Consider the following 27,956-nt stretch of genomic DNA (forward strand, 5'->3'; position numbering starts at 1 on the left):
AGATTCATTTTTTGGAATATAACTAAGCTAGATTCCATTCAGTTAGACATGCAATTGTAAAGGCATTTCTCAGCTACTCTTGCTTTGAACATCTTTTTCATCATTTACACAGAGGCTGTAGCGAGTCGAATAATTTTGTAATACTATAGTTCTCCGATCAATTATCCATTATTTCCCATTTTCCTTGTGATTTCAATTATTTAAGAGTCCCTTTTATAAGATTATTTCATTCTTGGAAGTTCACAATATCGTGTTCCATTGTCAAATTCCGAAAACTGCAAAATTTATCATAAACTATTGATTTCTACGTTTTCAGCCATGATCTTAAAATTGAAAATCAGTGATCATATTGACGCGCCCCCTTGGTGCTACTGAAGATAATATTACACGCACTTCCGAAAGCACATTATATGACATGCGCATTACAATGGCCGGACAAATAGCCCTGACACTATTCGTCCGGCTAGCCGGACAAATAGCCACTCCGTAGTTCAATCACATCATATCTGTTTACCTTGGTTGATGCTTCTTATATATATTCTTGTATCAATTATAATTTACTGTCTGTATGCTTGATAGCGATCCTTCAGTCGATAATAAATCAACTTTCTGTTATCACAAAACATCGCGCTCAGTTCGGTTGACTGAAATAAAAGCAATATAAACATAATGCATTTATCAAAACTTATGTTCGTTCCAATATGCATATTTTATTACTGGAACATTTATTCTTTAAACCAAAGCATATCAGATAATAACTTTAAAAAAATCTCTATCGTTTGCAGTCTCTATAGCTACCTTATGAAAGATTATCATAGATTTTCTCGTTTTTTTGCAATGCTGATATAGTATCAACGGAAGAGCACTTATGAAACCAGTCGGCTGATACGCCATAGAAAAGGGGGAGGGGTGGGGTTATTATACATAGCATTTTCCATATCGGGCCTGGTACGAAATTTCAAATCTTGAACATGAATTGACAATACATATATTACCTGAAAACTATTTTGTTTACTTCCTATTTTTTTTTCTTGTATGTTCAAGTCGGTCGGGCAAGCGGTTGGTTGTAAAAACTAACAATGTTTTTGAAACTGCAATGCAAACTTGCACACATATCTAAATTTTGAAGTTGCTGTTATGGTATTGTTTCTTCTTTCTTCAGAATTGGAAACTTAAGTCATTCTCAGGAAAATTTACAAAAGACGGTTCATATTCGGTGTGATCAACCTCTTCTACAATTTCTATCGACATTATTGAAACGTGTTTACTTAAAAATTTCTTTTTATTATGCCACACCTACGATAGTAGAGGGGCATTATGTTTTCTGGTATGTGCGTCCGTTCGTCCGTCCTTTCGTTCGTCTGCCCGTTCGTTTTTCCTTCCGTCTGTCCCGCTTCAGGTTAAAGTTTTTGTTCAAGGTAGTTTTTGATGACGTTGAATTCAAATCAAATTGAAACTTAGTACACCTGTTCCCCATGATATGATCTTTCTAATTTTAATGTTAAATTAGAGTTTATATCCCAATTTCACGGTCCACTGAACATAGAAAATGTTAGTGCGAGTGGGGCACCCGTGTACTTTGGACACATTCTGGTTAATTATTGTCATAAAGAAATATTTGTTATTCTAATCTAGTCTAGTCATGTTACTTTGCTGGGTTTTTTTCTGATATATTTTTCTTTCATTATAGAAATGTGTATATGCGTTTTTCGTTTTTGTTATTGTCATAAAGAAATTATTTGTTCTTTGCTATTCTAATCTAGTTTAGTCTTGTTACTTTGCTGTTTTTTTCTGATATATTTTTCTCTCATTATAGAAATGTGTATATGCGTTTTTTGATTGAGTTAAGCCTTCCAATTGATATTTTAAAGCATGTTTTTCTATGTTGTGATGTTATACTATTGTTTCAGAAAAGGGAGAAAGTTTTGTACCATTAAAACGTTTAATCCTGCTGCAAATGTTTGCACCTGTCCTAAATCAGGAATCTGATGTACAGTAGTTGTCGACTGTTTATATAGTTCATACGTGTTTCTCGTTTCTCGTTTTTATATAGATTAGACAGTTGGTTCTCCCATTTGAATGGTTTAAAATTAATTAGTTTTGGGGCCCTTTATAGCTTGCTGTTCGGTGTGAGCCAAGGCTCCGTGTTGAAGTCCGTAACTTGACCTATAATGGTTTACTTTTGTATATTGTTATTTGGATGGAGAGTTTTCTCATTGGCACTCATACCACATCTTCCTATATCTATGATATTTTATTATTGAATTGGTCAAGTATCAAACACCTTATAAGACATCAACCAATTTATTCCTTAAGTAGATAACATTTGTCTCGTATTATTGTGATATTAACATCTCTATTATTGTATTAACCTGGAATTAACACTTGTCCTGTTGATCTTTTCCTTTTACAGGTCATGAATATAATGACTCCAGTAACGATACATATAATCACAAATCCACCAATTACTCCACCAACAACCGCCGCAACAAAGGAATTATCTGGAAAAGTTAATAATACGACGTTCTTCAAACGCTTTTAATACACAACCATGGTAAAAAGCCTATTTTCTTAAATAAAGTAAGATTATTAATTAAATGTAACTATATCGGGCGAACCTGGAATCCTGTAAAACAGATTTGTTTTCAAATGCTTCACTTAAAAAATAAAGTATTACAATCGTCGACAAAAGTGGAACAGGTTACAAAAAAAATATATGTCTTATTTGTTTTAGTTTTCATGTGAGAAACTTATAATTTGATAGATCATTTAGTCTATATCTTACCCTTTCCAAACACTCTCTTCTACATTTCATTTCTCCTCTTTCAATTCAAAATCCCGGTTTACACTTGTTTCGTTAAATTTGTTTATTCGGCTCACGCGCATAGTAGCATAGTATAATAGTATGTTCTTTTCATCTTATTGTTAGGTATCGGTTTTGCTAATTGTTTTAACACGACCAATTAAATTTCTAGAAAGCACAAATCTCAAAGTGTAATGTTCAATTCTAAACATGCATTCTTTAAGTTTTGAAACATCAGTATTTTAAGTAAAGGTAGGTGTGTTATTTATATTTTTTATTTTGATTTAACCTCCTACATAAATGCTTAAAAACCGAATTGAACATAGTCAGTATAGTTTGATAAGAGATTCATATAAGGGATCAGTTCATTTTTCAGGTTACAAAATCGCACGTCGCTCTACTCCACAAAGGTATCATATCATGTCCATCTGTTTTTTGTTTTGAATTCTTATGTCATAGTTTGACATATACACTGTGTTTGTTTAATTACGTTTACAGACATAGGGATGAAATTGAGAATGGAAATGGGGAATGTGTCAATGAGACAACAACCCGATCATAGAAAAAATAACAGCAGAAGGTCACCAACAGGTCTTCAATGTAGCGAGAGATTCCCGCACCCGGAGGCGTCCTTCAGCTGGCCCCTAAACAAATATATACTAGTTTATTGATAATGAACGCCATACTAATTTCAAAACGTACACAAGAAACTAAAATTAATATAATACAAGACTAACAAAGGCCAGAGGCTCCTGACTTGGGACAGGCGCAAAAATGCGACAGGGTTAAACATATTTATGAGATCTCAAACCTCCCCCTATACCTCTAGCCAATGTAGAAAAGTAAACGCATAACAACACGCACATTAAAATTCAGTTCAAGAGAAGACCGAGTCTGATGTCAGAAGATGTAACCAAAGAAAATAAACAAAATGACAAAAATTCATAAACAACAGACTACTAGCAGTTAACTGACATGCCAGCTCCAGACTTCAATTAAACTGATTGAAAGATTATGATTTCATCATATGAATATCAGGCACAATCCTTCCCGTTAGCGGTTTAGTATCATACCATCATAACATATATGAGAAGAGCATAACCCGTGTCATGCCAACAACTGGTTTTTAAATAATTGTGTTTAGTTCCGATGCAAAGACCCTATAAGTGAATCAATATTAACGCCAAAATATGCAATCTTTAATGGCCTGACAACAGTATCGTAACTATATCCCTTCTTAATAAGTCTATTTAAAGGTTTTGTTAGTTTCTGAGGTGAATACTGACATTTTTGTGCTTTTTAAAGAATATTTCCATAAAAAAAATGGATGTGAAATACCTGAACGTATCAGAAATCTGCATGTTGAGTTATATTTACGAATGATGTCCTTATACCATCATGGTGACAAGGGAACGTCACCATCTAAAATGGATAATTAACGATAGGAAATGAAAAATCATCTCTTTTATCATAAATTTTAGTATTAAGCTTTCCGTTAGTGATATAGATATCAAGATCGAGGAAAGGGCAGTGGTCATTGTTAGTATTAGATTTATTTAAAGTAAGTTCAACAGGATAAATTTCTTTAGTATACATACTGAAGTCGTCATTATTGAGAGCCAAAATATCATCCAAATATCTAAAAGTATTATTAAATTTGTTTATCAGATGTTGTTTCGATGGATCTTTGCTGATTTTAGTCATAAATTGTAACTCATAGCAATACAAACACAGGTCCGCAATAAGTGTTGCACAGTTAGTCCCCATTGGAATTCCAATAACCTGACGATATACGGAATCTCCAAGGCGAACAAAAATGTTATCTAGTAAAAATTCAAGGGCAGATATAGTATCAAAGCATGTCCAATTGATGTAGTTTTTTTTTGTTTATTGCTACTAAAAAATGACCTAAAAGAGTTTGAACATATATATATTCACATTCTGACTTTTTAAATGCCCATTTAATTAGGTGTGTGTTTTTTTTCTTGACGAGAATGTGAGGCAATGTGGTATACAGGGTAGAAAAATCAAAACTTTGAACAGATTCAAAATCAACAATATAAGCATGCAATTCATCAAGTACTTCCAGCGAGTTCTTGACACTCCAAAAGTAATTAATTCCACTATTTTCGAAGGCCTTATTTGAACAATTTATTATCAGGTTTTTGATTGTACCAAGTATACTGGTAAGAAGTATAGACAATTTAGTAGTGGAACAATGGCTTGAAGAAGAAATAAATCTATATTTGTAAGGTGTTTTGTGTAGCTCCGGAAGCCAATACATAGTTGGGACTTTCATTGTATTTGGTTCTGCTTGTAAAGCGGTAGCTAAACGTTTATGTTTGTTACAGATGTCGTTTTCTGAAAGTGGAGTTAATTTGAATGTTGGTGAATTGGTGATTTCTTTTTTCAGAACCTCAATGTAAAATTTACGTCAAACAATAATAATATTATAAGCAGCTTTATCGGACGGGACAAAAACAAATTCCTTGGCTAGTTCTTTAGTTTATGTTTGTTACGAGCAATAGGTTTATTGTGGTTATTGTTAATAGTAAAATGTTATTTAAAATGTTGAATACGTATATCAACTATGTTCATTACTGAATTAAAAAAAGAGTCCAAAGATTTTTTGTCAGCTTTTTCCCGTTTTATCCATTTCAAACAGTAAGTACGGAGTGAGTCGTGGATGATATTACGACACTCATTCCAATTAATAATTGACGGGGGGACGATATTTAGGTACTATAGATATTTAGGTACTATAGATTCAAGGCTAAATATTTTATTTTGTTTTCATTTAAATTGCTTACAGTTAAAAGTCAGTTCAGCCTCCACCTTTAGTTTAGTCTCACATCTCTTGTCATGACCGCCAGCAGTTAAACGTCGATAAATAAAGAATCTTTTCCTTTACCACAATACCTAGAATTGGGTTTACTGTCGCAGTTATAAGTCTAAAAATGTATAAGACACATATCATACATACTTAATACATTATTTCTGAATCAAATAGCAATTCCATACGTATTTCTGTATTAAAAAGCTTGTCTGAGTTAAATTAGCTTTTAGGGGTAAAATGACTATTTTGGTATTGTTGACTTATTTATAGATCTTACTTTGCTTAACATTATTGTTGTTTACATTTTATTTCTATCTATTATAAAAAGTATTCAAGATAAAAACTAAAAACTGTAAAATTTCATTCAAATGACCAATAAAGGGACAGAACCCAACAACGTGTTGTCTGGTGCGTCTGAAAATTTCAGGGCAGATAGATCTTAACCTGATAAACATTTTAGCCTGATGTCAGATTTGCTGTAAATGCTTTAATTTCAGATATATAACCAAAAAACTGCATTTTACCCCCATGATTTATTTTTAGCCATGGCGACCATCTTGGTTCATGGGCGGGGTCATCAGACACATTTTTAAAACTAGATACACTAAGGATGATTTAGACCAATATTGTTTTTAGTTGGTCAGTAATTTCAGAGGAGAAAACTATTTAAAATTTAACGGGCGACGATTGCCAAGTGATGAGAAAAGCTAATTTGGCCCTTCTGGTCTAGGTGAGTTAAAAAAAAAGAAATTAAATTGAAGACGACTTGATTGGCTTACATGTTTGGGATGTGTTTTTAAACAGGTAATGACTCCCTCTTCTATAAAAGATCTGCAGTTGTTAGCTACTTAGTATGACATATCATGGTATATAGTGGAGAGTTGTCTCATTGGAAATCACACCACATCTTTTAATTTTCTTCCAATTTTAGATAAACATCCTTTAAATAAACTCATTCTGAAAGGTTACCAATTCAACACATAACTTATATCATATATACATGTAGCAAACTAAATATCATTGTTATTATAATACATACCTATAGTTGTTAATGTCTGTGTCATTTTGGTCTTTTGTGGATAGTTGTCTCATTGGCAATCATACCACATCTTCTTTTTTATATATACACATTCATGGATCTACAATCTGTCGATACCTGGCATTTAATTGTAATAAGTTTATTGCAAATCAGCATATACTATAATGCTATAGCATCAACAACATATATAATATAGTAAGCGACATAATATAAATGAAAACAGAAAGCAAAATAATAACCAAAAAAAAAAACAACCAAAAAAGCATATTAAACAGATAGTACCATATATAATCTACTTTATCAGTTGTGCCCGTAGTTTCCAGTTTTCATTTAACAAACAACAAAGTTTTAATACCAAAGTTCTTGAACATGTTTGAATAAGTGATAAACATTTTGACATATTAGGCCAAGAACAATAATATGTAGACAAAAATCTTAAACGCAGATATCTAAAGGCTGGACAAATCATTACAAAATGATATTCATTTTCAATAGCTTTCATATTGCAACATTGACATAGCCTTTCATTACGAGGCACACTATTATATCTACCAGTTTCAATGTTGAGTTTAAGTGAACCACATCTAAGTTGTGCTAAGAGTTTAACATTGGCATCAAGAAATAAATATTTTTCTAAAACAAAAGTCAATTTTGAACATTTTCAAAATATCCAATTTTTCACAATCGAACATACTAGAACGCCAGCTTTGTATAAACTGATCATAGAGGCGTAGTTTCTAAACATCACATGAAATACCATAACAAATTATAACCAAGATCATTTAACAAGGTACGAACATTTGACGCCCAGTTTGTTTTACCATTCTCAGCATCATTAACTAACATTTTATATACATCAAATACAATAGGTTTCTTGGTAACAATTTTCAACCAATATTTAAGTATTTTTTGTTTTCTAATAATATACATTGGCAAATGTCCAAGTTCACCGATAAAAGCACATATAGGTGAATTTTTACCAACTTTAAGAACAAATCTACAAAATTTATTATGAACCTGTTCAATGTCCTTGGCATGATGAAACCCCCATATCTCAGAACCATAGCTTAAGATCGATCCAACAAGACTATCGAACATTTCACATTTCTGTTGAGTTGATATGTACAAATAAAGCATCTTAAATGAATTAAAGAGTGACGCAAGAGCTTTATTAGCTTGCTGGGATAGTCTCTTTTTGGGTTTGCTGAAATTTTCCGTTATAGTGAAATAAATTCCCTAGGTAAACAAAAGAGTTCACAACTTTGAGCTCGTGCTTGTCATAATACCAACTGTGATTGACTTGTTGCCATCCATTACGGAATACAATTATTTCAGTTTTATCTTTGTTCACTTCAATGTTCCATTTTGAACAATATTTTAGAAGTTTATCAAGAAGTAGCTGCAGTGCCTCTGGTGTTTTACCGAATAAAATGTATCGTCAGCAAAAAGTAGCAGATGAATCAAAATACCATTCACAATAACGAAGTCGTCGTTGTTACTTGTTTCAAGCTCCTCAGCAATGTCATTGATGAAAAATATAAAAAGTAGAGGTGATAAAGGCTCCCCTTGTTTCACGCCAGAAATATTTTCAAACACTTCCGAAAATTCTCCATCAGTTTTCACACGGAGGCGCACAGTTGCATATATAGACTTTATCAAAGTAAATGTTTTGCTACTTATTCCAGAGTTAAAAAGCTTATACCATAATATTCGTCTGTCTACATTGTCAAACGCTTTACAGAAATCAACAAATGCACAGAATAGGTTTTCTTTATTTTGTAAAGTATGAGAAATAATACCATGAAGCACGAAAATTGCATCAATTGTTGATTTATTCGGTCGGAATCCAAATTGGTTTGCTAATAGCTTTTCGTTCTCTTCAGCCCATGTTATAAGACGTTTGTTCAAAATATAAGTAAAAGGTTTTGAAAATATACTGACAAGTATGATTGGTCTATAATTATTTGGGTTTGACAGGTCCCCTTTTTTCGGCACAGAAATAACAATTCCATCACTCCAATTTTTAGGGTAATAACCATTATCGAACAGAAAGTTAAAATGCGTCCGTAGAATAGGCACAAAAAGTTCGGAATCGGACATGAACATTTCTCCTATGATTTTATCGAATCCTGGACTTTTACCCATGCGAAGGTTTTTAAGTGCGTCTTTAATTTCGAAATCTGTGATAGCGCAGTCAAGTTCTTCAATAGAAAGATTATTCACATATGGATCGTTAATTAATTTTCTAATATCTGACGATATTTCTTTTTGATCACCACCCTAAACGGCTTTAAAGTGCTTGTACATACTGTCCGCATCAACTTTACACGATGATTTAGTTTTTCGTCTAATTTTTGACCAAAATGCTTTTGGATCCGTTTTTGCCAGTTTGCACAATTCAATACCTTTCGATTTTTTATATTGAAATTTTGCAGAACGTTTAGTCTTGTTATAATTTGTTCGTGCCTGTATATATAATTGTTTGTTTGTTTCATTTCCATTACGTAAAAAGTATTACGAACTGAATTAAACTGAGCTTTCTCAAATTTACATCTCTGGTTGAACCACTCATTATTTTTTACTGTCTGATTAAATTCCTTTTCATGGGTCAATCTTGAACTACCGAACACCTCAAACGCACAATTATAAATAATATCCGTTAATGACTTTACCGCCGAGTTTGCATCACCAACTTGTTGTAGATTTTCAACAATCTCCGTCATAACGTTCTTGTGCAAGTTCAATTTAGTTTATATTCTTCCACTTTATCGTTTTCCCATTTTATAAAGCTGGATACTTTTGGCAAATTTTCTTCTGTAACAGTTTTGATACCAACTTCAAACGCAAGGGGTGAGTGGTCTGAAAATTCATTAAAATTAAGAATGCCAAAGTTTGAAAGTTTATCATAATCATTTGGTGAAGCTTACATATAGTCAATTAAACTGCGACCATTAGGTGAACAAAATGTAAATTTTCCATCTCGATCATTTCCAAGTCTTCCATTGCAAATTGTTAGACCGTTCGGTGTTATAGCACAGTTGTATAAGCAATTTACCAAATCGGTTAGCAATAGTATCCAACGAACAACGAGTTGGGATATTGGGAACTTCATCATGCCACATAACATCTAGGCCGGTGACCAAAGTCGAATTTATAAAATTTTAATCGTCAAAAATAGTACACGGCTATATCATATATCTTTGGATTCGGAAATATGTGTACTTTGAGATTCTTCTGGTCGTCAAATGAAAATATGGTGCAGTTTTTCAGAAATCATGATCAAAGATCATATGTCGTTTTCAAGGAAAATTAAAATTGAATATCTAACTCCAGTTTAAATACCCTTTTTACTGTAGAATGATTGAAAACTTAAATCTATTTTCTTCATTATTCAATTTTCATCCAAAAAGTGGAAATCCATCATTCTATGATATTTCCGAACACACGTATGCGACTGTACAAAAAGGGGGGTAGTTTTCAGCTTTACATGATGTATTTTTTTCAAATAATAAGAACAACGTCTGTCAAAACTTAACAAAATTTATAGAAAATCATGCAAAAATATGTATTTATTCATATAACCATCTAGTATACATCAATGAAAGTGAAAAATTAAGTTTTTGCCATATAGGTTGAACTAGGTTCATGCAAAACAGACAACACACATTATTTCAAAACATACTTATAGCTGAGTTTTACAATGTCATGACGATTTCTATGAAATAAATTTGTATCAATAGGAAAATAAATCATTTTAAGATAAACTTACAACTTTAAAAAGGTATCTTTTATGAAAGAATAGCCTTTTATTCGTTTGAAAATGAAGAACGTTTCGGTTATTCAATCCCGAACTAAGTGACGCAAGATCATATTTTTTGTATGCGGAATATATTGACATAGCACTAAATATACCTAACTTTAATCAGTAATTCAGACCTCAAATGACTTTTGTAATGTGGGGACGTTATTACGACTTTCTGACCATTGGCTGGAATACGTATGTTCGCAAGTGGAAGTTTTAGTAAATCTCGAATGTCAGTATTGGTCCGTAGTGTTTAAAGAACACAACAAATTTCTTAAGCCACGACTCATCAATTGATATTGCGAATATAAATGTTAAACTTAGATCATTTAACGTGTTGTGACTTGCAATAGAGTGGTGGTCAAATAACTTTTATCCATCATCATTGGACATCATCGTCATTGCTAAATACACTTTGGCCATGTCAATCTATTTTATGGGGGACATAAAACAACTGAAAGATCAGTGCACCTCTAGGACAAATGTCAAAAGAACCCTGTATTGAAAGAAACGTCTTGTCCTGCTACTTGAAACTCAAACTATCTCTGAACAAAAGCCAAGAAAAAAACCCATCTGTGATCCGCATCGACAGTATACACTAGCCATGATCACATGACTGTAGTTTGTGCAATGTTTCCGATTGTCGTGGTCGTTATGCCCTACATTCTGGTCTGTATAAGTGATTTGATATCTGAACTAGGGATAGCATTTATATCACACTGCTGATGGTAAAAAAAACTTTGTTCTGTTGTGAATGATCTTGTAATTCAACTTTGATGCGCACCCTTTATCGCATACCCTTTATCACACCCCTACCCTTTATCGCATACCCTTTATCGCACCCCTACCCTTTATCACATCCCTACTTTCTTTTTTTTTTTTTTACATAAAGTCATTCTTTTTTTTTTTGGCTCAAGAAAAATTTCCCTCAAAATAGGTCATTTTTGTTTAATGACGTCATTGTTTTGTATGTGACGTCACGAACGTCAAGTTCTTTATATTGAATGTGTCGTCACGTACGTCAATTTTTTCATATTTTGGGCACACTAAATGCAACTATAAAAAATACAAAACACACAAATAAATACAATAATAAACAAAATATTTTTTACAAACAGCAGCACGCAAATGGTAAGGTAACTATGGTGCTTCGAATAATTGAGCAGTTCTTTTATGCCTTTGAAACAAGCAGAACTGAAGGTAACCCAGTGCTATGGATCAGAAAACAGTTCATAAAATATTATACTCTTCTGTTGAAATATATGATAAAGCGTATAATACATGGCAAAATCCGTATCACATGCCGTATCACCCGCGACCAATATCATCCCTCGGACCTAAAGGCCCTTGGGCTGATATTGATGTCTCGGGATGATACGACATATGATACGGATTTTGCCATGTATTATTCTCTATATACTGCATATGCAGTATAACGTAATCAGAGATCAATATTTTAATTAGATTGCTTGTAATTTAGAATACAACAGTTTGACTCCCAGTAAAGGTTCATAGTGGCTATATGACAAATAAGCATTAAACAGCCTTTACTTAAATGTTCTGTTTTAGAGAACGAAATTCCTCGTCTTGGTTGTATTTTTCTTTACAATAGATGCAAGCATATGAAAGAGAGACAAAAGATACCACAGGGACATTTAAAAGTCATAAGTCGAAATAAGCTTACAAAGTCGTGGCAAAAAAAATGAAAAACAAACCACAGAAAACAATAGTACACATAGCACAACCTTTGATAGCCGTGACATTGGTTTCTTGACTTGAGCCGGCTGCCATTTTGTCTGTATGTCTGAAAGAAATACAGGCAACAGTACGTAAGTTACCGATGGTTATGTTTAAAACAAAGCTAGGGCAGTTCCAGGAAAAAACAAAAAAATAGTTCAGTTTGGTTGTGTCAACAAGATGTTACCCGTGCCATGCGAATCAAACGTTCTTCATTATTAAGAAAAAATATTTGATTTGATTTGATTTTATTTAGTACATGACACCAAAATTAAATTTCCACTTTCGACACTCAGGTGTTACAATTGAAACAGAATCTGCTAAACTTTCCGGGGGCACACGAGATAATCTTGTTTTCAGTATGTTTCGTGCTAATCTTTGATGGTCTTTGTAGAGTCAAATGCAGAACTTTGTTTGTCGTTTACGTCGTTCTCCTAATTTTACCATGCCGTTTTGATATTATCGTCGACTAATATGTTTGAATAATTATCCCTTAAAATGCGGCGGCCTGTTTTAAGTAGTCAGGGGTGCACCCCTGTCCAAGAAGACTGTATTGACTCAACAAGCACCAGCATATGGTATCATTTGAGATATGTGCACATTATACGATGGCGCAGAGGAGTGTAGTGCATTGAGACCTAGCTGGGGAATTGACATTTGGAAAGTTAAAATCGCCCTCCAAAGTTTGTCATACATGTAGATTTTTGTTTGTAGTCGTCAATCCGTCTCAATATCAAAGAAAAAGGCCAAGATATGAAGCGAACATTCTTATTTCTGTAGTATCCTTTATCACAAGCTAACTGGGAAATGTAAGTACTGACGGACTAAAATGTAGGTAAAAAAGAGAAAGGTAATCTTCGATATATCTGAATTTCGAAATCATGGAATTAAGCAAAAACGTTTACTTTAGGTCTTTAAAAGGTTCTGCATTTCAAATTGTAGTGCGAACTGTAGATACCACTATGTCATGTAGACTTATGCATCATTCGTATCCATTTTTATTATAAACAATTTTCAAGCGAATAGAATGAACCCGATGATAGATGTACATCTATGAATCAAAGTCACAATTATATGCGCAATCTTGACGTGTATATTTTATCATTACGCCAATCAACTGTGTCAAAATACATCAATTTGCTGTACGTTTGTAAAAATAAATCAATTATTCTACTTCTGCATTTAATAAATAAACACTATTTAAGGTATTAAAATGAATGTTTGCTTCTTTGAAATGATAACGCAAAGTTTCAACGGACTTTCTAGTTTTGTTATCTTTTTGGGATTTGGTCGGATCTCTATTTCTTAAATAAACCATTGAAAAACTTATTTCGCCTTTAACATAAATAAAATCAAAATAACACAACCTTAAAAAAGAATTACGGACACCAAAATAATTCAACGAAACAATAAAACATCAACAAATACAAGTAATATCAAGTCCAAATATTACAGGAAAACTATGTCCCAGTCCAATCATGGACGGGACACAACTATCCGGAATATTTTTAAGTAAATGATTGATGAGAAGAGATTTTTTAAATTAAAAAAAATATCGTTTTAAACAATATGACCTCATAAAAACATGTGTACATGAAAAGAAAAATTGTAGTTTTATTACTTTATAGTAGATACGATATAATCCATTCATCAGCGCTTTGTTGTATGATGTTGGAATCGGGTAAAACACAAAATTTCCCCGTTAACAGTAGTATTTACCTTCATAATTTGTCATCAAAAGGCTTTGAGGATTATCCTATTTGCCTAATTCATAGAACATTATGTTTCACGTTTAGATAGAACAAAAAAGAAAGATATGCGGCAGCTTTTGAATAAAAAGCCAAACTGCATGCCACTTATGATCTGCATTTGCCGATGTCAAATTTGCTGACTTAAAGCTGAAATAAAAAAAACTGCACCATACGACTTTTTGACGACCAATCTTAATAAATTCAAGTAAAATCATTTTTCTAGGACTGTGCCAACTTTTAGCCGTGTACCATAAAGTGAAATTAAACTCCTTTAATAATCGACTTTTTCCTATTCTGTCACTGCACTAATCAGTGTACCTGATCTAGATTATCAGAAGGTAAATTATCATTAAATAAACCAGTGCGACTATTAAAATCGCCGCATACAAACACAGTTACCTTTGTTACAATATTCTAAAAAAAATACTCTCAATACAATTAAAAAAATCACAATCATTTATTGAATAAAATGACGAGCTTTCATGTGGAATATAAACAAAACATATATACATGTCATCTTGCATATGAAATTTTTTTTTTTTTAGTTTCACTAAAACAATACCATTTGTTAATAATGTTTCCAAAGTACTACCGTTATACATAGAAGGTTTACAATAAACAGAAATACCACCTTCCCTTCTAACTCCAATATTTTTTTTCTAGAAAAGCTTGTTAAAATTTCGAAATTTGAGATATCAAGCCTTTCGCTATCACTCAACCAAGTTTCACATACAAAAATCAAATCATATTCATTGATCATATTTAGGAAGTCATTATCATCAAAACATGAATATAAACCATGAACGTTCCAACTGAGACATCTAATGTTATTAAATTGCCCTGTAGTGTGCTGCTATTTTTTGTATTCTTTGCCACCAACATGTGGCATTGCACAAGGTCATGTTTTACTCCGACTGTTTATGACGTCTTTACACTAATTACAATAGACGTTGGAGGTGATCTGATTGATAATTAAGTCTTAGATGCATGATTATTTGTAAAAGTTGTTAGTGGCTTGTAACTACCTGTCAGTAATTACGAGTACTCTTTTTGTTGTTGTGATATACAAGTACCCTACCACGTCCACTCTGTGTAATATTAATATTTGTATTTGTAACCATCTGACGAGTTAAACCTTTTTCAACTGAATTTAATAGTTTGTTCTTCTTTTGTACTGTTACACCACTGTCCCAGATTAGTGGAGGGTTGGAATCCCGCTAACACGTTTAACACCGACACATTCTGTCTGTATGTGCCTGTCCCAAGTCAGGAGCCTGTAATTCAGTGGTTGTTGTTTGTTTATGTGTTTAATATTAGTTTTTCTTTCATTTTTTGTACATAAAATAGGCCGTTATTTTTGTCGTTTGAATTGTTTTACATTTGTCAATTCGGTGCATTTTAAAGCTGACTATGCGATGTGAGCTTTGCTCGTTGTTGAAGGCCGTACAATGACATATAGTTGTTAATTTCTCTCTCAAGTGGTCTCTTGTGAAGAGTTGTCTCATTGGCAATCATACCACACCTTCTTTTTTATATAGTTGCGGTATGTTAACGCCAGCCTTACATCATGGCAAATTTGGGCTAATTGAAATCCAGATAATTAATCCAAAAAATTGGCTACGTACATGTTCTGTAAGCTTGTTCAACCTGATTAATATGATCCGGGTTTTTTATGAATACCTTAGGCGGAGATCCTCTTTAGGAATTACGATATGTCACTGTAACTGCACAATCCGGATCTTCGTAATACTCGGGAGTCACACATACTCTGTATTCATCGCCAGGGCTATCTTCGTCAAAACCAGAAAACTACATGTCATTACAGGTCTCATGTAGTTGTTCGCCATCATACTTAACAAATATATCTCCGTGGTCATGTATGCGTTCAAGATTAACTGAGCAGTTCTTACCGAATGTATCTGTAAAATGCACACAAAACTTCCTTAAAGGGGCACTAGCTACGAGATATATAAAAATTCGAACGTTTGATTTTTTTTGTTCAATCATTAAGGAAAGTGAAATAGACTGTGAAATAATAATTTGCTTTTATCAGCTTAAATGGTTCAATTTTGTCAAATTAAGCTATTAATAAATATTGATAATGAGTTATTTATTTGCAAGTGAATAATTCGACCTCATTAAATCCGTTTTAATGTGAACTCCAATTTAACCCCATAGAAAGCGATAGAATAACGCATGCATTGTCCGTGTACAGGTATTTAAAGGACAAGAATGTCAACATTGAAAGTGAAACTAGGTAAATAATTTGATTTACTGATTCGATCCACACAAAATCATTCTTTAAAGGTAAATACGACGAAACACATAAATTTTCAATCTACAATACAAAATTTAACAGACCTATAAAATTTCAATTGCACAAATTGCTTAATCTATTTATATATATGTTTACATCGCTTATATGGTCATAGAAAACAATAACAATCAAAACCAAGGAGTAAACAAAGACTCACAAAACCAAAGGACATTTACATCAATACAGTCAGGATCCTACTTCGTCAAAATTATCTCCCCATTACGCCAGTTCATTTTCACAACCGTAGAAAAGGAAGCCATTGTAGGGATGACGCGCTACCAATTTTGCTCTTGGAATCCGATAAATTTATCCACATTGCACCAATACGATCCTTCTATGTCAGTTATATTCTAAAAGACAAATGTATCAACTAGCTAATGAGCATCAGTTAATGATCTTGTCTGCATTGATTCAACTTAAAACTATTGTCTGATCGGTTGTCAGGTGGAATTTTCGAAAATTCATAAACATTTAAAAAAAAATCTAATTGGCAGACTAGATTTTTTTAGTGTATGAAGACTATAGCTATAAACCCTAGTTATCACACACAAAAAATAGAATTTTTCGAAGATATGCATTTTCATCATCCAACTTGTAAGACTGTCGTCAAGTACTTACTGTAAAAAATAGCTATTCGAACACACCTTCTCTGTTTTTGTGACTCATGAGATAGGTATTTCACTTGACCCATATATTTCATCTTTTAGTACTGTTATTTTTTTGTGTTATAAAGTCAACCTGTAGCTTTAATATATTCAAATGATAGAATCTGAAGCGAGACGATGTATGAAATATTCTTCCTTTGTACGATATCAAGACAAAATACTCAACTCAAACACGCCCTAACATAAAAAGATGCACTCGATTTTCTCTTTTCGATACAATTGTAACCTATTTTTTTTTTAATCTTTTCTTCAGTCACTTAATGGAAGGGCAGACACGAAAATTACTGAACTAATAGATTGATATGTTTTCCGTCCGTGGTAATTTAAAAAAAAAATATCGGAGGTTATGCATTTTCTTCATCCAGCTTGAAAGATACCCATGTCGTCGACTTGATATCTAATTGTTCTGCTCAACTATGTACTAGATAAATTGAAAACTTATGCAAACGGTGTTTTTAAAATAAAACACCTCGTTATTGAAAAGAAAATTGCAATTTTGTTTGTTTCTATTAACTTTTAAAAAATTTGTCACTATAGTAAACAGTACAGTAAACGTTTATCGCCTTCTCTAACAAAGAGCTTCGATTCTTTTGTTCTATTTCAACCTGGTTTCCGACTGAATAATTAAGAAACAACACGAACTCCACTTAAAACCGGGAGTGAAACCAGCTGCTCCGGAAGGGTAAGAATTTCCTGCACCGTATATGGCACCTGTCGTGTTATTTCAGGCTTTGTTTATTCCGGTAATGATGGAAGTTTATTGTGACTCAGGAAGAATATCAGATATGATTTCTGACACACTTTTGTCATAATGGCCAATCACCTCATGATGGCGACCGTAAAATTTCTTGAGAGATGACCACAATTTGATTGATTCATAGCCCTGTCTTAGCATTTTTTGAGAAGGCAGTATTCCAGAAGGTCAACTCGATAGTTAAGTAGATGGCGTCTTGGCTAAAATTCATACTGTTACGATTTAGTGATCGTATTATTAAATTAATGGAACTCATGTTTTCCATAGTTTACTGTAGTAATTTTACGAGTCAGCTGTTTTTGTTTATAATCGTGTCATGTGTTTTCGTACTAATAACAGTTTTCACTGCTTACGGTTTTCACTGTTGATTTTTTATTCAGGTGTTTACTCAAATTTAAAAAGCATGTCCTGAAGATTATTTTTAGGCATCTAGTTTTTTTTGTCAATGCTTACTTCGATTTTTTACTGTTTCCGATTACTTTGCGATTTTTGTATGTCAAAAAACGGCGTCATATGTTTTCGTATGAAATAAAAATTGGATCAGTACACGGACAGGAAATGACTACAAAATCCGGAAATTAATATTTTCTAAAGTCTTGGTTCTGGTGATCGCTTGACTCATAAAAAAAGTTATTAAATACTTTTCAGTACTAAAAATTACTAGTAAATAGTGTAAGGTTGGTGTTTCGTGTGCTGAAATTTTTAGATTTTGATTAATTTCAGATTTGCACCTGGTTTGTACAAAATACATTATTTTTTTCTAAAATAAAATGCAGTTTTCAAAATTTAGGATTAAATATAAAAAGTTAAGACTTTTTTCATCTTTATGTCTCAAGGATGTATAAAAAAAATTGACAATGAAATATTGAATAATTAGTTTTTTAACAACCATTTTATATAAGAACCCTGCTAATTTTAACTCGATGGTTTGTATTTAAAACGGCCAAAAAAACACATGACAGTCATATGTCTTGAAGATCCGGTGTCTGATTTGCAAAAAACATATCTGGACTTTATTTTAACCCTTCTATGTATTGTTTTCAATTTTTTTTATCTGTATATTTAACGATTACCTTAATACGTGACAGAAGTTTATGATTTGAAAGTTTTAGCGTACGCATACTAGTATAGTTGTTGATCATGCAATTATTCTGTATTATTCACTAGTCATGATAGTTATTTAAGGGCATATCCAACAGTTTATTTCTGACGGTAAGAATTTTTTCCCTCAAAGATATTTTATTCTTCAATTGACAGAAATTCAAATTTTGCTAAAAAAATATATGTTGTCGATTTCGTTTTTGCAAAAAATGCTGCTGAAAATTGAACATGTTTGCAATTTTGGAGTAAAAAACTTTTTTTATTTAAAAAAAATAATTATGATTTTTTAATCAACATAAATTTATACAATTGGGCTCAAATTGAAGCTAAATAATTTAAGATGGTAAGAAAAATCTAACTTTACCATTTAAAGCATTAATTCTTACTCAAATAAAGCCAAAAACGTCTTGGTGAACCCAAACAACGGCAAGAAAATTAATGCACATTTGAAATGCACATTTTTTTTTTTTTTTTAAATATTTCTAACGGTGTCGATTTGGCCAAAGTAAGATATATTTATCTTCGAAAAAAATGGAACGTCATAACGTTTTGAAAAATATTTGTAACCATACTCGTTTTTGAGGGAAATTGAGAAATATAGTATTGTTTACTCAATCCCTCCCGTAAGCCTCACAAATTGCGCCAAAAATTAAGACGTTTTCCGAAAATAACGTTATATTTCCCCGCTAATTTTTCAAAGGCACAGTGCGACGGTTTGACAGACAATTGTTCTGAATATTCATTTAGTATGCCACTTGACGTCCGTCATCCATAATCTTATTTATTTTCCGTTACTTAATACAATGAAGCGTTTTGCTTATATCGAAATTAACAAAGAGCGCTTGAAATTTTGCAAACAAACACTTGTCTAAAAACTCACTGACTCCGTATTGTTTATTTATTTTGCAGTTTCGGGCTTTTTATTCTTTACAGGCTTCTAAATATAACAAAAAATTGTATGTTTACTCTTAGTGTTTTGAATTATATGGGTCGTTGGGTTGCTGTCGTATTGATTAATTTATACCTTTAAATCTTTTTCAAAACAAAAGGATTGATTTGGGTATGAGAATATTCCTATTTCTGGACTTCTCCCGTCCGACAGTAGATCTTTGCTAAAATTGGTTGCGGCCGTTTAGCTGCTCGGATGTTTAAATTTGCAGCCTCGTTTAGTCGAAATAAAAATGTCATATATCCGATGCATAGTGCAGTGAGAATTTCGCGCTATCTACACGTTAAACAAACATCTAAATAAATGGTTGAAAGGATATACGAACTTCGAATAAAATCTCTGAACAACAACAAAGGTTACATGAATCGTCACATTGCGGATTTTAACACATATGCAGTTGTAGATGGAAAAAAACCTTCATTTAACAAAAGAGATCAGTAAAACAATAAATTGAGAATAAACGAAAGGGCCGAAAAGCGAGCATGACTGTCGTTGTTTTACGCTTCAATATATTAGTTATTGCATTTACACAATGGAGATTGTTTTCTGTTCTACTGCCCTCCACATAGTTTAGCTGCATACAATGTAACTGCTGATGTTGACTTCTATTTTATTATTGATTATTCAAACAAATGAATTGAAAGAAAAAAATGCGGAAGAAGAGTCTAAAATATAAATAAAAACAAAATACCAAACCTGAAAAACTGTTTTAGACAATTATCAGTTGCCGTACAGAATAAAGTTGAATAAGATCAAAATCTTGTGCTAAGGTATTAGCTAATGCAATAATAAATCATTACGCATTTGTCACTCGTTGTTCCTTACTGCATGTATTGACGATAATTTCAATAAAACGGAAACTTACGTGAGTATGGTCTATAATAATCAAGATAATTGCATTTCTTTTATGATAGACCAAGAGGACAAAAATATCTTTAAAGATTTGAGTTCTAATTTCTGTTAATACTCTGTATGATTTTTTTGCCGATTCCCGCCGTGCTGAAAGAACCTTCCCTTTCAAGAAGGCCATAGCAATTCCAATTCTAATGCAACAACGTTTGTAACGTTCATTTTGATTGGATAACGTCACTTATTTACATGGCATCAATTGACAATTGATGCTATGGGACGTACGCGCATGCGTAGACGGTATATGACAGATTTTAAATGCATGTTTTAACGTTGTTTTCTGACAGTTTCATTAGAATGGAGATAACAATATTGTATTTTACGCTCCGACGGCATCAATTGGGGATTGATGGTCGCAAATACCCGTTTACTGTCTCCGCTAACGCGTCGCCAGTAAACTTAATTTGCGACCATCAAATCCCCAATTGATGCCGTCGGAGCTTAAAATACAATACAGTTATCTCCTAATGGTGATTCCGTTATTACGTCGTTGAATCAACGTTAAATTACGGGAAACGATAGACGACGTTTACGTTTGTTATTACCTCCCCTGAAACTGTTGGATATGCCCTTAATATAAAAAGAACCAAAACTATTTTAATATAATGTGAGTAATGTATTAATGATGTGACTTACAAGTAGTTGCTTGACAACAACATATAATTGAAAGAAGTAAGACTAGGATGGTATAGGTAGCAATACACAGTTAGAAGTTTAGTTTCGCATTATTGCCCCTGTGAATTTTTTAAATATGAAAGTTTTTGTACAATAAAATTGATTTTTAGGTAATTGAAGAATAATATAGCCTTCTTAGTGGGTTTATATGAACATTTAGATTGATTTTAACATGTTTTATAGGCCATTTCAATGATTGACAGTCCGTATTTTCCTATCCGTACCGTTCATAGGTCCATAAATTATTGTTTATCAACAAAGATTTTGCGCTCGATCTTTTCAATTCAATTTTATGGAAAAACGAGCAGGAAGACATATGATTTTTTTTGGACCACTTGATAGATATAAACCTATGGATTCAGGAAAGGTATCACTGTAATTCATTGAAATTTTCCTTTAGACCAAATTTTGATGACTTTTGTGACATGTTCACCCCCCCTTTTTTGCTATATTTTGTATCTAAGAAATGCAGATTGTTGCCATGGTTACACCCAAAAGGGATTATATTTCACCCTTATGACCATTAGAAATCAAATCTATGGAAAATTCTCTTTCTACAAGTATATACATGCATAACACACATATAAAGCCTTCTTTGTTAGACAGGAGGGGAAAGGGGGTGTTTAAAACTTATGAGTGTCAATTTTAAGTTTTTTTCCTAACTGTGTATTGCTACCTGATGGCATTTGACAAAGCAAATAATTGCCTTTTTTTCAGACAAACATACCACAAAACTATTGATATTTAGGTTTCAGATACAATTCTAAGGAAGAAACAACCTTTAGTATGACAATGTATGTTAGTTTTGTTGTTTATTGTCCTTAGCAACCAATATAGACATTTTGACACATAGACTTGGTTCCGTTATTAATTGATACTTTATTGGCTACCCCTTGGAAAAGAAGATTGCGCGTTATGTAGAAACCTTAGAAGGGAACGCTTTATATTTTTTCATGCGACTAAATCAAATTTATTATTTTAGCAAGTATAAAGTCACAATTTAGCATGAATTAAGCCCAATTTTTTCCCCGCTGTTATAAATAAATTCAGTATTGACTAAATTTTAACCAAGGCCTTGGTATGGTAATACACAACAAAATTGACATTCTAGAGCTTTAAAATAGCTTTAACTTGTAAAAGTTGTCTACTGTTAAGGTTAATTTAGGTTTTTAAACAAGGAAAGACAGGCTTATAAGGTATAGTTTTAGAAAATTGACTAAAAAAGGAGAAAATGCATTTTGACATGGCATGTTTCATAAAATCACTTTTTTGTTGCAATTCAGTGTCAACTGCTAACCTTCATAAAATATTTATTTCTGAACCGATTTTCAAAACTAGCAGGCGAAAATGCTCGTTTTAACTAGTAGAAAACAGAAATCCATTTAAAGTGGAATTGGGGAAAAAAATGTTAATCCTTAAGGTAGCAATACACAGTTAGAAGTTTAGTTTCGCATTATTGCCCCTGTGAATTTTTTAAATATGAAAGTTTTTGTACAATAAAATTGATTTTTAGGTAATTGAAGAATAATATAGCCTTCTTAGTGGGTTTATATGAACATTTAGATTGATTTTAACATGTTTTATAGGCCATTTCAATGAATGACAGTCCGTATTTTCCTATCCGTACCGTTCATTGGTCCATAAATTATTGTAGTGTTTATCAACAAAGATTTTGCGCTCGATCTTTTCAATTCAATTTTATGGAAAAACGAGCAGGAAGACATATGATTTTTTTTGGACCACTTGATAGATATAAACCTATGGATTCAGGAAAGGTATCACTGTAATTCATTGAAATTTTCCTTTAGACCAAATTTTAAGTTTTTTTCCTAACTGTGTATTGCTACCATAAATCATGTCTGTATATGCCCAATTACGTCATTCTGTCTCTTCTGTAAGATTCTGAAGGATAAAATTGCAATTAATAGCTATACTACGATCCAGCCATTTTAAAAGGGGATTCAAACCCAGAATAAAGAGGTTTTCAACCATATATCCCGATTCAAAAGCAGTAATAGCACAATAAAAAGAAACCTTATTGTACACAGACGACATACATGTATTTAAGTAATACATTTCCGCCTGCTAAACGATAGGGTTATATATATAGAGAATAATACATGGCAAAATCCGTATCATATGTCGTATCATCCCGAGACATCAATATCAGCCTAAGAGCCCTTAGGCCCGAGGGATGATATTGGTCGAGGGTGATACGGCATGTGATACGGATTTTGCCATGTATTATACGCTTTATCATATATTTCAACAGAAGAGTTTTATATTTTATGAACTGTTTTCTGATCCATAGCACTGGGTTACCATCAGTTCTGCTTTTGTATTGTTTCAAAGCCTTAAAATAACTGCTCAATTATTTATACGAAGCACCTGGGTTACCTTACAATCTGTTGTTTTAAAAATATTTTGTTTATTATTGTATTTATTTGAGTGTTTTGTATTTTTAATAGTTGAATTATGTGTGCCAAAAAATATGTTGTGAAAATTTGACGTCACATACAATATGAAAACTTGACGTTCGTGACGTTACATACCAAACAATGACGTCATTAAAAAAATTGACCTATTTTGAGAAAAAAAATTCTTTAGCCAAAAAAAAAAAACCCACCCCAAAAAAAATTACTTCATGTATTAAAAATTTAAAAAAAAAAAAAAAAAAAAAAGGGTATGCGATACGGGTTTTACCATGCGATACGGGGTATGCGATACGGGTTTAGCCATGCGAAACGGGGTATGCGATACAGGGTAGGTGATACAGACTGGAAAAACGAACCTTTATTAGATATACAAAATAGCTGTAATTTATACTAAATATATGATAAATATATATATATAAAAATAACAACAAAATGTGAATCATATGTACTAGTAGTTGAGTATTGATATAAATAGATGTAGATCTTGACAGATAACTCCACTGACTGTCCATAGTGTAATTGTTATTGTTCCATATGTAGGCTAATGTTCTATTTTCCTCATTTTAAACAAATCTTACGACTTTATTTCTGAGCATTTCACAATATACATCAGTAATATACTAATATCATGAGTTTTAAATCTTAAAATTTGTATAAACTTCTGACTTATTTATTATAAACGGTACAAACATGATCATGTTTACAGTTAGCTTTCTCTAAATTATATGGAAGTGATTTAACCGGATGCTTTGAAAAAAAAAAGGTGTGCACAACTTAATCATATACCTGACAGTTTGATATAATTTTATTGGAAACAAGATCACACATAGATGTTCGATTTAGAACAAACTGTTTATGGTTTCTATTTATTTGGCGAAACAATAACACACACACAAAAAAGAAATAAGTTGATGCGAAATGTGTTCACATTAAGTTTGTACTTTGAAAAAGTAATTATAACGATGAATTTTTTTTCGGCTTTTCCCGGGACAATGACTTTTTAAATTTAACTTCTTTTTAAATGCGAAAGAAAGGGACTTTCGTTTTAACTTATTAGACATTTATATAAAGTCATTCTTAACGCAAGGTAGATTGGAAAATACCTTCAATATTATTGCCAAGATTTTTGTGTTTTTGTGTTGTTGGTTTTTTTTTTCGGAGGGGGAAGGGGGAGATTTGAATTATATTAAAAATAAATGAAAAAAATACCGAACTTTTTAAGGATGAATCAACATTAGACTTGCTCAACAAACGGCGAGTCCTTAATGCAGCTTTAATATATACGCTTATCCTGCATAAAGCATTCCGAATCAACAATTTTATCGACTAACGGAACAAAATATAACTAGTACAACAAAAAATAACGAGCTCCAAAGCAAATTCAAAAAGTTGAAATCCATAAAAACAGAAAAAACCAAATCAATCGACGGAAGTGAAAAACTTTACGGCGACAATTTAGTGGCATTTTTAACATTCCCAGTATTAGATGGAGGTTTGACTAGTAGTTAATAGTTATCAGAGGTACCAGGATTATAATTTCATACGCCAGACGCGCGTTTCGCCTACATATGACTCATCAGTGACGCTCATATCAAAATATTTAAAAAGTCAAACAAGTACAAAGCCAGGTTCTACCTGCCCTTTTGTTATAAAATGTGATGTCCCAAGTCAGGAATATGGCAGTTATTATCAGATAGGCCGTTTCTATGTATGTTGTTGTGTGTTTTATGTTGTCCGTTTGAGTATTCTGTTGTTTCGTTGTATTGCTCTTTTAATTTATGTGTTTCCTTCGGTATAAGCTTGTTACCCGTATTTGTTTTTGCTTAATCGAATAAGGACTATTGAACAGCAGTATACTGCTGTCGCCTAGCTTTTACACCTTTATTGTTGTGTCTGAACAATTTTTAGGTGAAGCACCTTATGGAAAAAAAACAGTTTGTCGTAAATTTAATTAAACAGGTTCAATCATAACCGTAATCTCTATGATACCAATATCAACCTTTATTTATTCCAACCGCTTACACTGAAAGAACAAGTATCAAGTGACACCTGGCTCCTTTGTCTTAGGTGCATTAATGTACAACTCTCATTTATGTTTGTGTTTTTATAAACCATTTTAGAAACTAAAGGTCTTAAGCTTGTAAATCAAAAAAAAAGGTGAACACTTGATTGGTCAACTAGCAGTGATGGTATTATCATATATGCAATTTTTTTAACATTAACAAATGTTTTATTTTACTAGTATCTAGTTGTTAACAACATCCCTATATATAATAGCTATTATATATTGGTTTATCCGTGTGTGTTAATAGTAAAACCAGGGGATTGTCTTGACAAATAGTATATTCTTTATTGTAAGAATAATTTATATTTGCATTTTTACAATGAAAAGTAAAATAAAAAGTGCCGAACTCCAAGGAAAATTCAAATCGGTCAGTCCCATATCAAATGGCAAAATCAAAATCTCAAAAAAGGAATGATAAACAACTGTCGTGTTCCTAGAAAAAAAGTAAAATCACAAAAATACTGAACTTACAAGAAAATCAATTCGGAAAGTCCATAATCACATGGCAAAATCAAATAACAAAGCGCATCAAAAACGAATGGACAAGAACTATCATATTCCTGACTTGGTACAGGCATTTTCAAATTTAGAATTGGTACATTTATTTCTTTTTGTAGAAAATGTTTGATCGTAGCTAGCTAAACCCCTCACTTGTATGTTCCCCCCTCTTAGGGTTGATGTGTTTCCCTCGGTTTTGTTTGATGGCCCGTATTTGTTTCAGTTAAATCGATTCATGACTATTGCACTGCGGTAAACTTTATATAAGACTGTTAATTAACCTAGATGTGTTTTTAAGGATTTGTCGTCCGTTTGTTGTATCTTTAAGTGCCATTAACTTAGAAAAAGCTTTTTTGTGGGGCAAAATATTTGAATTAAAAAATTTCATATTATTCTGCAATTTTTTTTATTTCTATTTTCTCAAAATACACGTGCCTTTGTACAAATTTAAAAAGATCTTGGCTTTGCATTATTTAATGTTATCAATTTAAAATATATATAGAATGCCCGATAAAAATCTGAACTGTTCGTGAAATTGAAATAAGAACGGGTGAGAATACATGTAGCAGTAGCACCATTTTTAATTATGACTGGTGAGATTATCAATATTTGTTCAAACATAAATCACAAATACCTAACAACTGCCTCTGTATCTACTTTTTCTTCTACTTTCAGGCACGGTCAGAAAGAACATAAAAGCAGCATGATATATTTTAAACAAAATAGTTCCTACTTAAAGCTGAATCTTTGTCAATAGCTGAACTATTTGGGTAGTTGTGTATCAAGTGAAAGCTTGTGGACTTGAGATCAACCCTTGTTGAAAGGTTCTTTTGAATAATAAAGCAGTATATAACATTCAAATTGGAGGGCACATTTGCACTGTTGTTTAGACCAGAAGTACATTTTTTTCAATATAAAACTTCTAGGAACCAATACGCTCTAATATGCACTTAAATATGTTAAAAATTTCAGAACAAGTCAGGATGAGGTATAACTCCCACTTTATTTGAATTGAATACAAAACAACAGTAATGCTAAAAATAGCAGAATTTAACGTATAAAGCAATGGGCTACGAAATAGTGGTTTATACCTATTTGTCAAGGTAACAGGGTTTTAAATTAAAACTTTTGTTTTTATTGACTTTACTGTACTGGTTCTTTTATAATCAAACGCTGCTTTGGATTTCCAACAAACACATTTGTCGTTGACTCTATATGTTGTTTTATTTTAACTTCGGCAAATTTATTTGTTTTATAACGTATGCAAATAACAAATAAAAAGCAAACACAATTCAAAGGTTATTCAGAAATGTTCAATTGCATCAGGTAACTTGAAGCTTAAATGCGTAGTCAATAGATATACGAAGATGTGGTATGAGTGCCAAAACCTCTCCACCCAAATCACAACTTGTAAAAGTAAACCATTATAGTTTAAAGTACCGTCGTACCAGCATTGGTTCATGAAAACATCATCAATGAAATAGAGATGTTTACTTTACAATACATCACAATCTTACGTTGCCTTTTTTTGATACAATACAGCTTGATTTTAAATACAAAATTAAGTCAAACTGTTCCAATCGAAAATAATTTAAACATTTACACAAGATTGTCATAAAT

At 32.3% G+C, this 27,956-nt stretch overlaps 2 protein-coding genes across 2 annotated transcripts in view; both read right to left on the reverse strand.

Moving 5' to 3' along the window:
• The window catches only part of LOC134694127 (uncharacterized), a 67,873-nt gene that overhangs the window by 19,075 nt on the left and 20,842 nt on the right, over positions 1–27,956 (reverse strand). The window lies entirely within an intron of this gene.
• LOC134694181 (uncharacterized) overlaps positions 2,330–27,956 on the reverse strand; it is a 60,316-nt gene continuing 34,689 nt past the window's right edge. Inside the window, exon 4 of the mRNA XM_063555189.1 lies at positions 2,330–2,501. Coding sequence (XP_063411259.1) covers positions 2,368–2,501 — 134 coding nt within the window. The 3' untranslated portion in view covers positions 2,330–2,367. The remainder of the gene's footprint in view (positions 2,502–27,956) is intronic.

This window comes from Mytilus trossulus, chromosome 1 (assembly GCF_036588685.1).
Source record: "Mytilus trossulus isolate FHL-02 chromosome 1, PNRI_Mtr1.1.1.hap1, whole genome shotgun sequence".
Taxonomy (NCBI): domain Eukaryota; kingdom Metazoa; phylum Mollusca; class Bivalvia; order Mytilida; family Mytilidae; genus Mytilus; species Mytilus trossulus.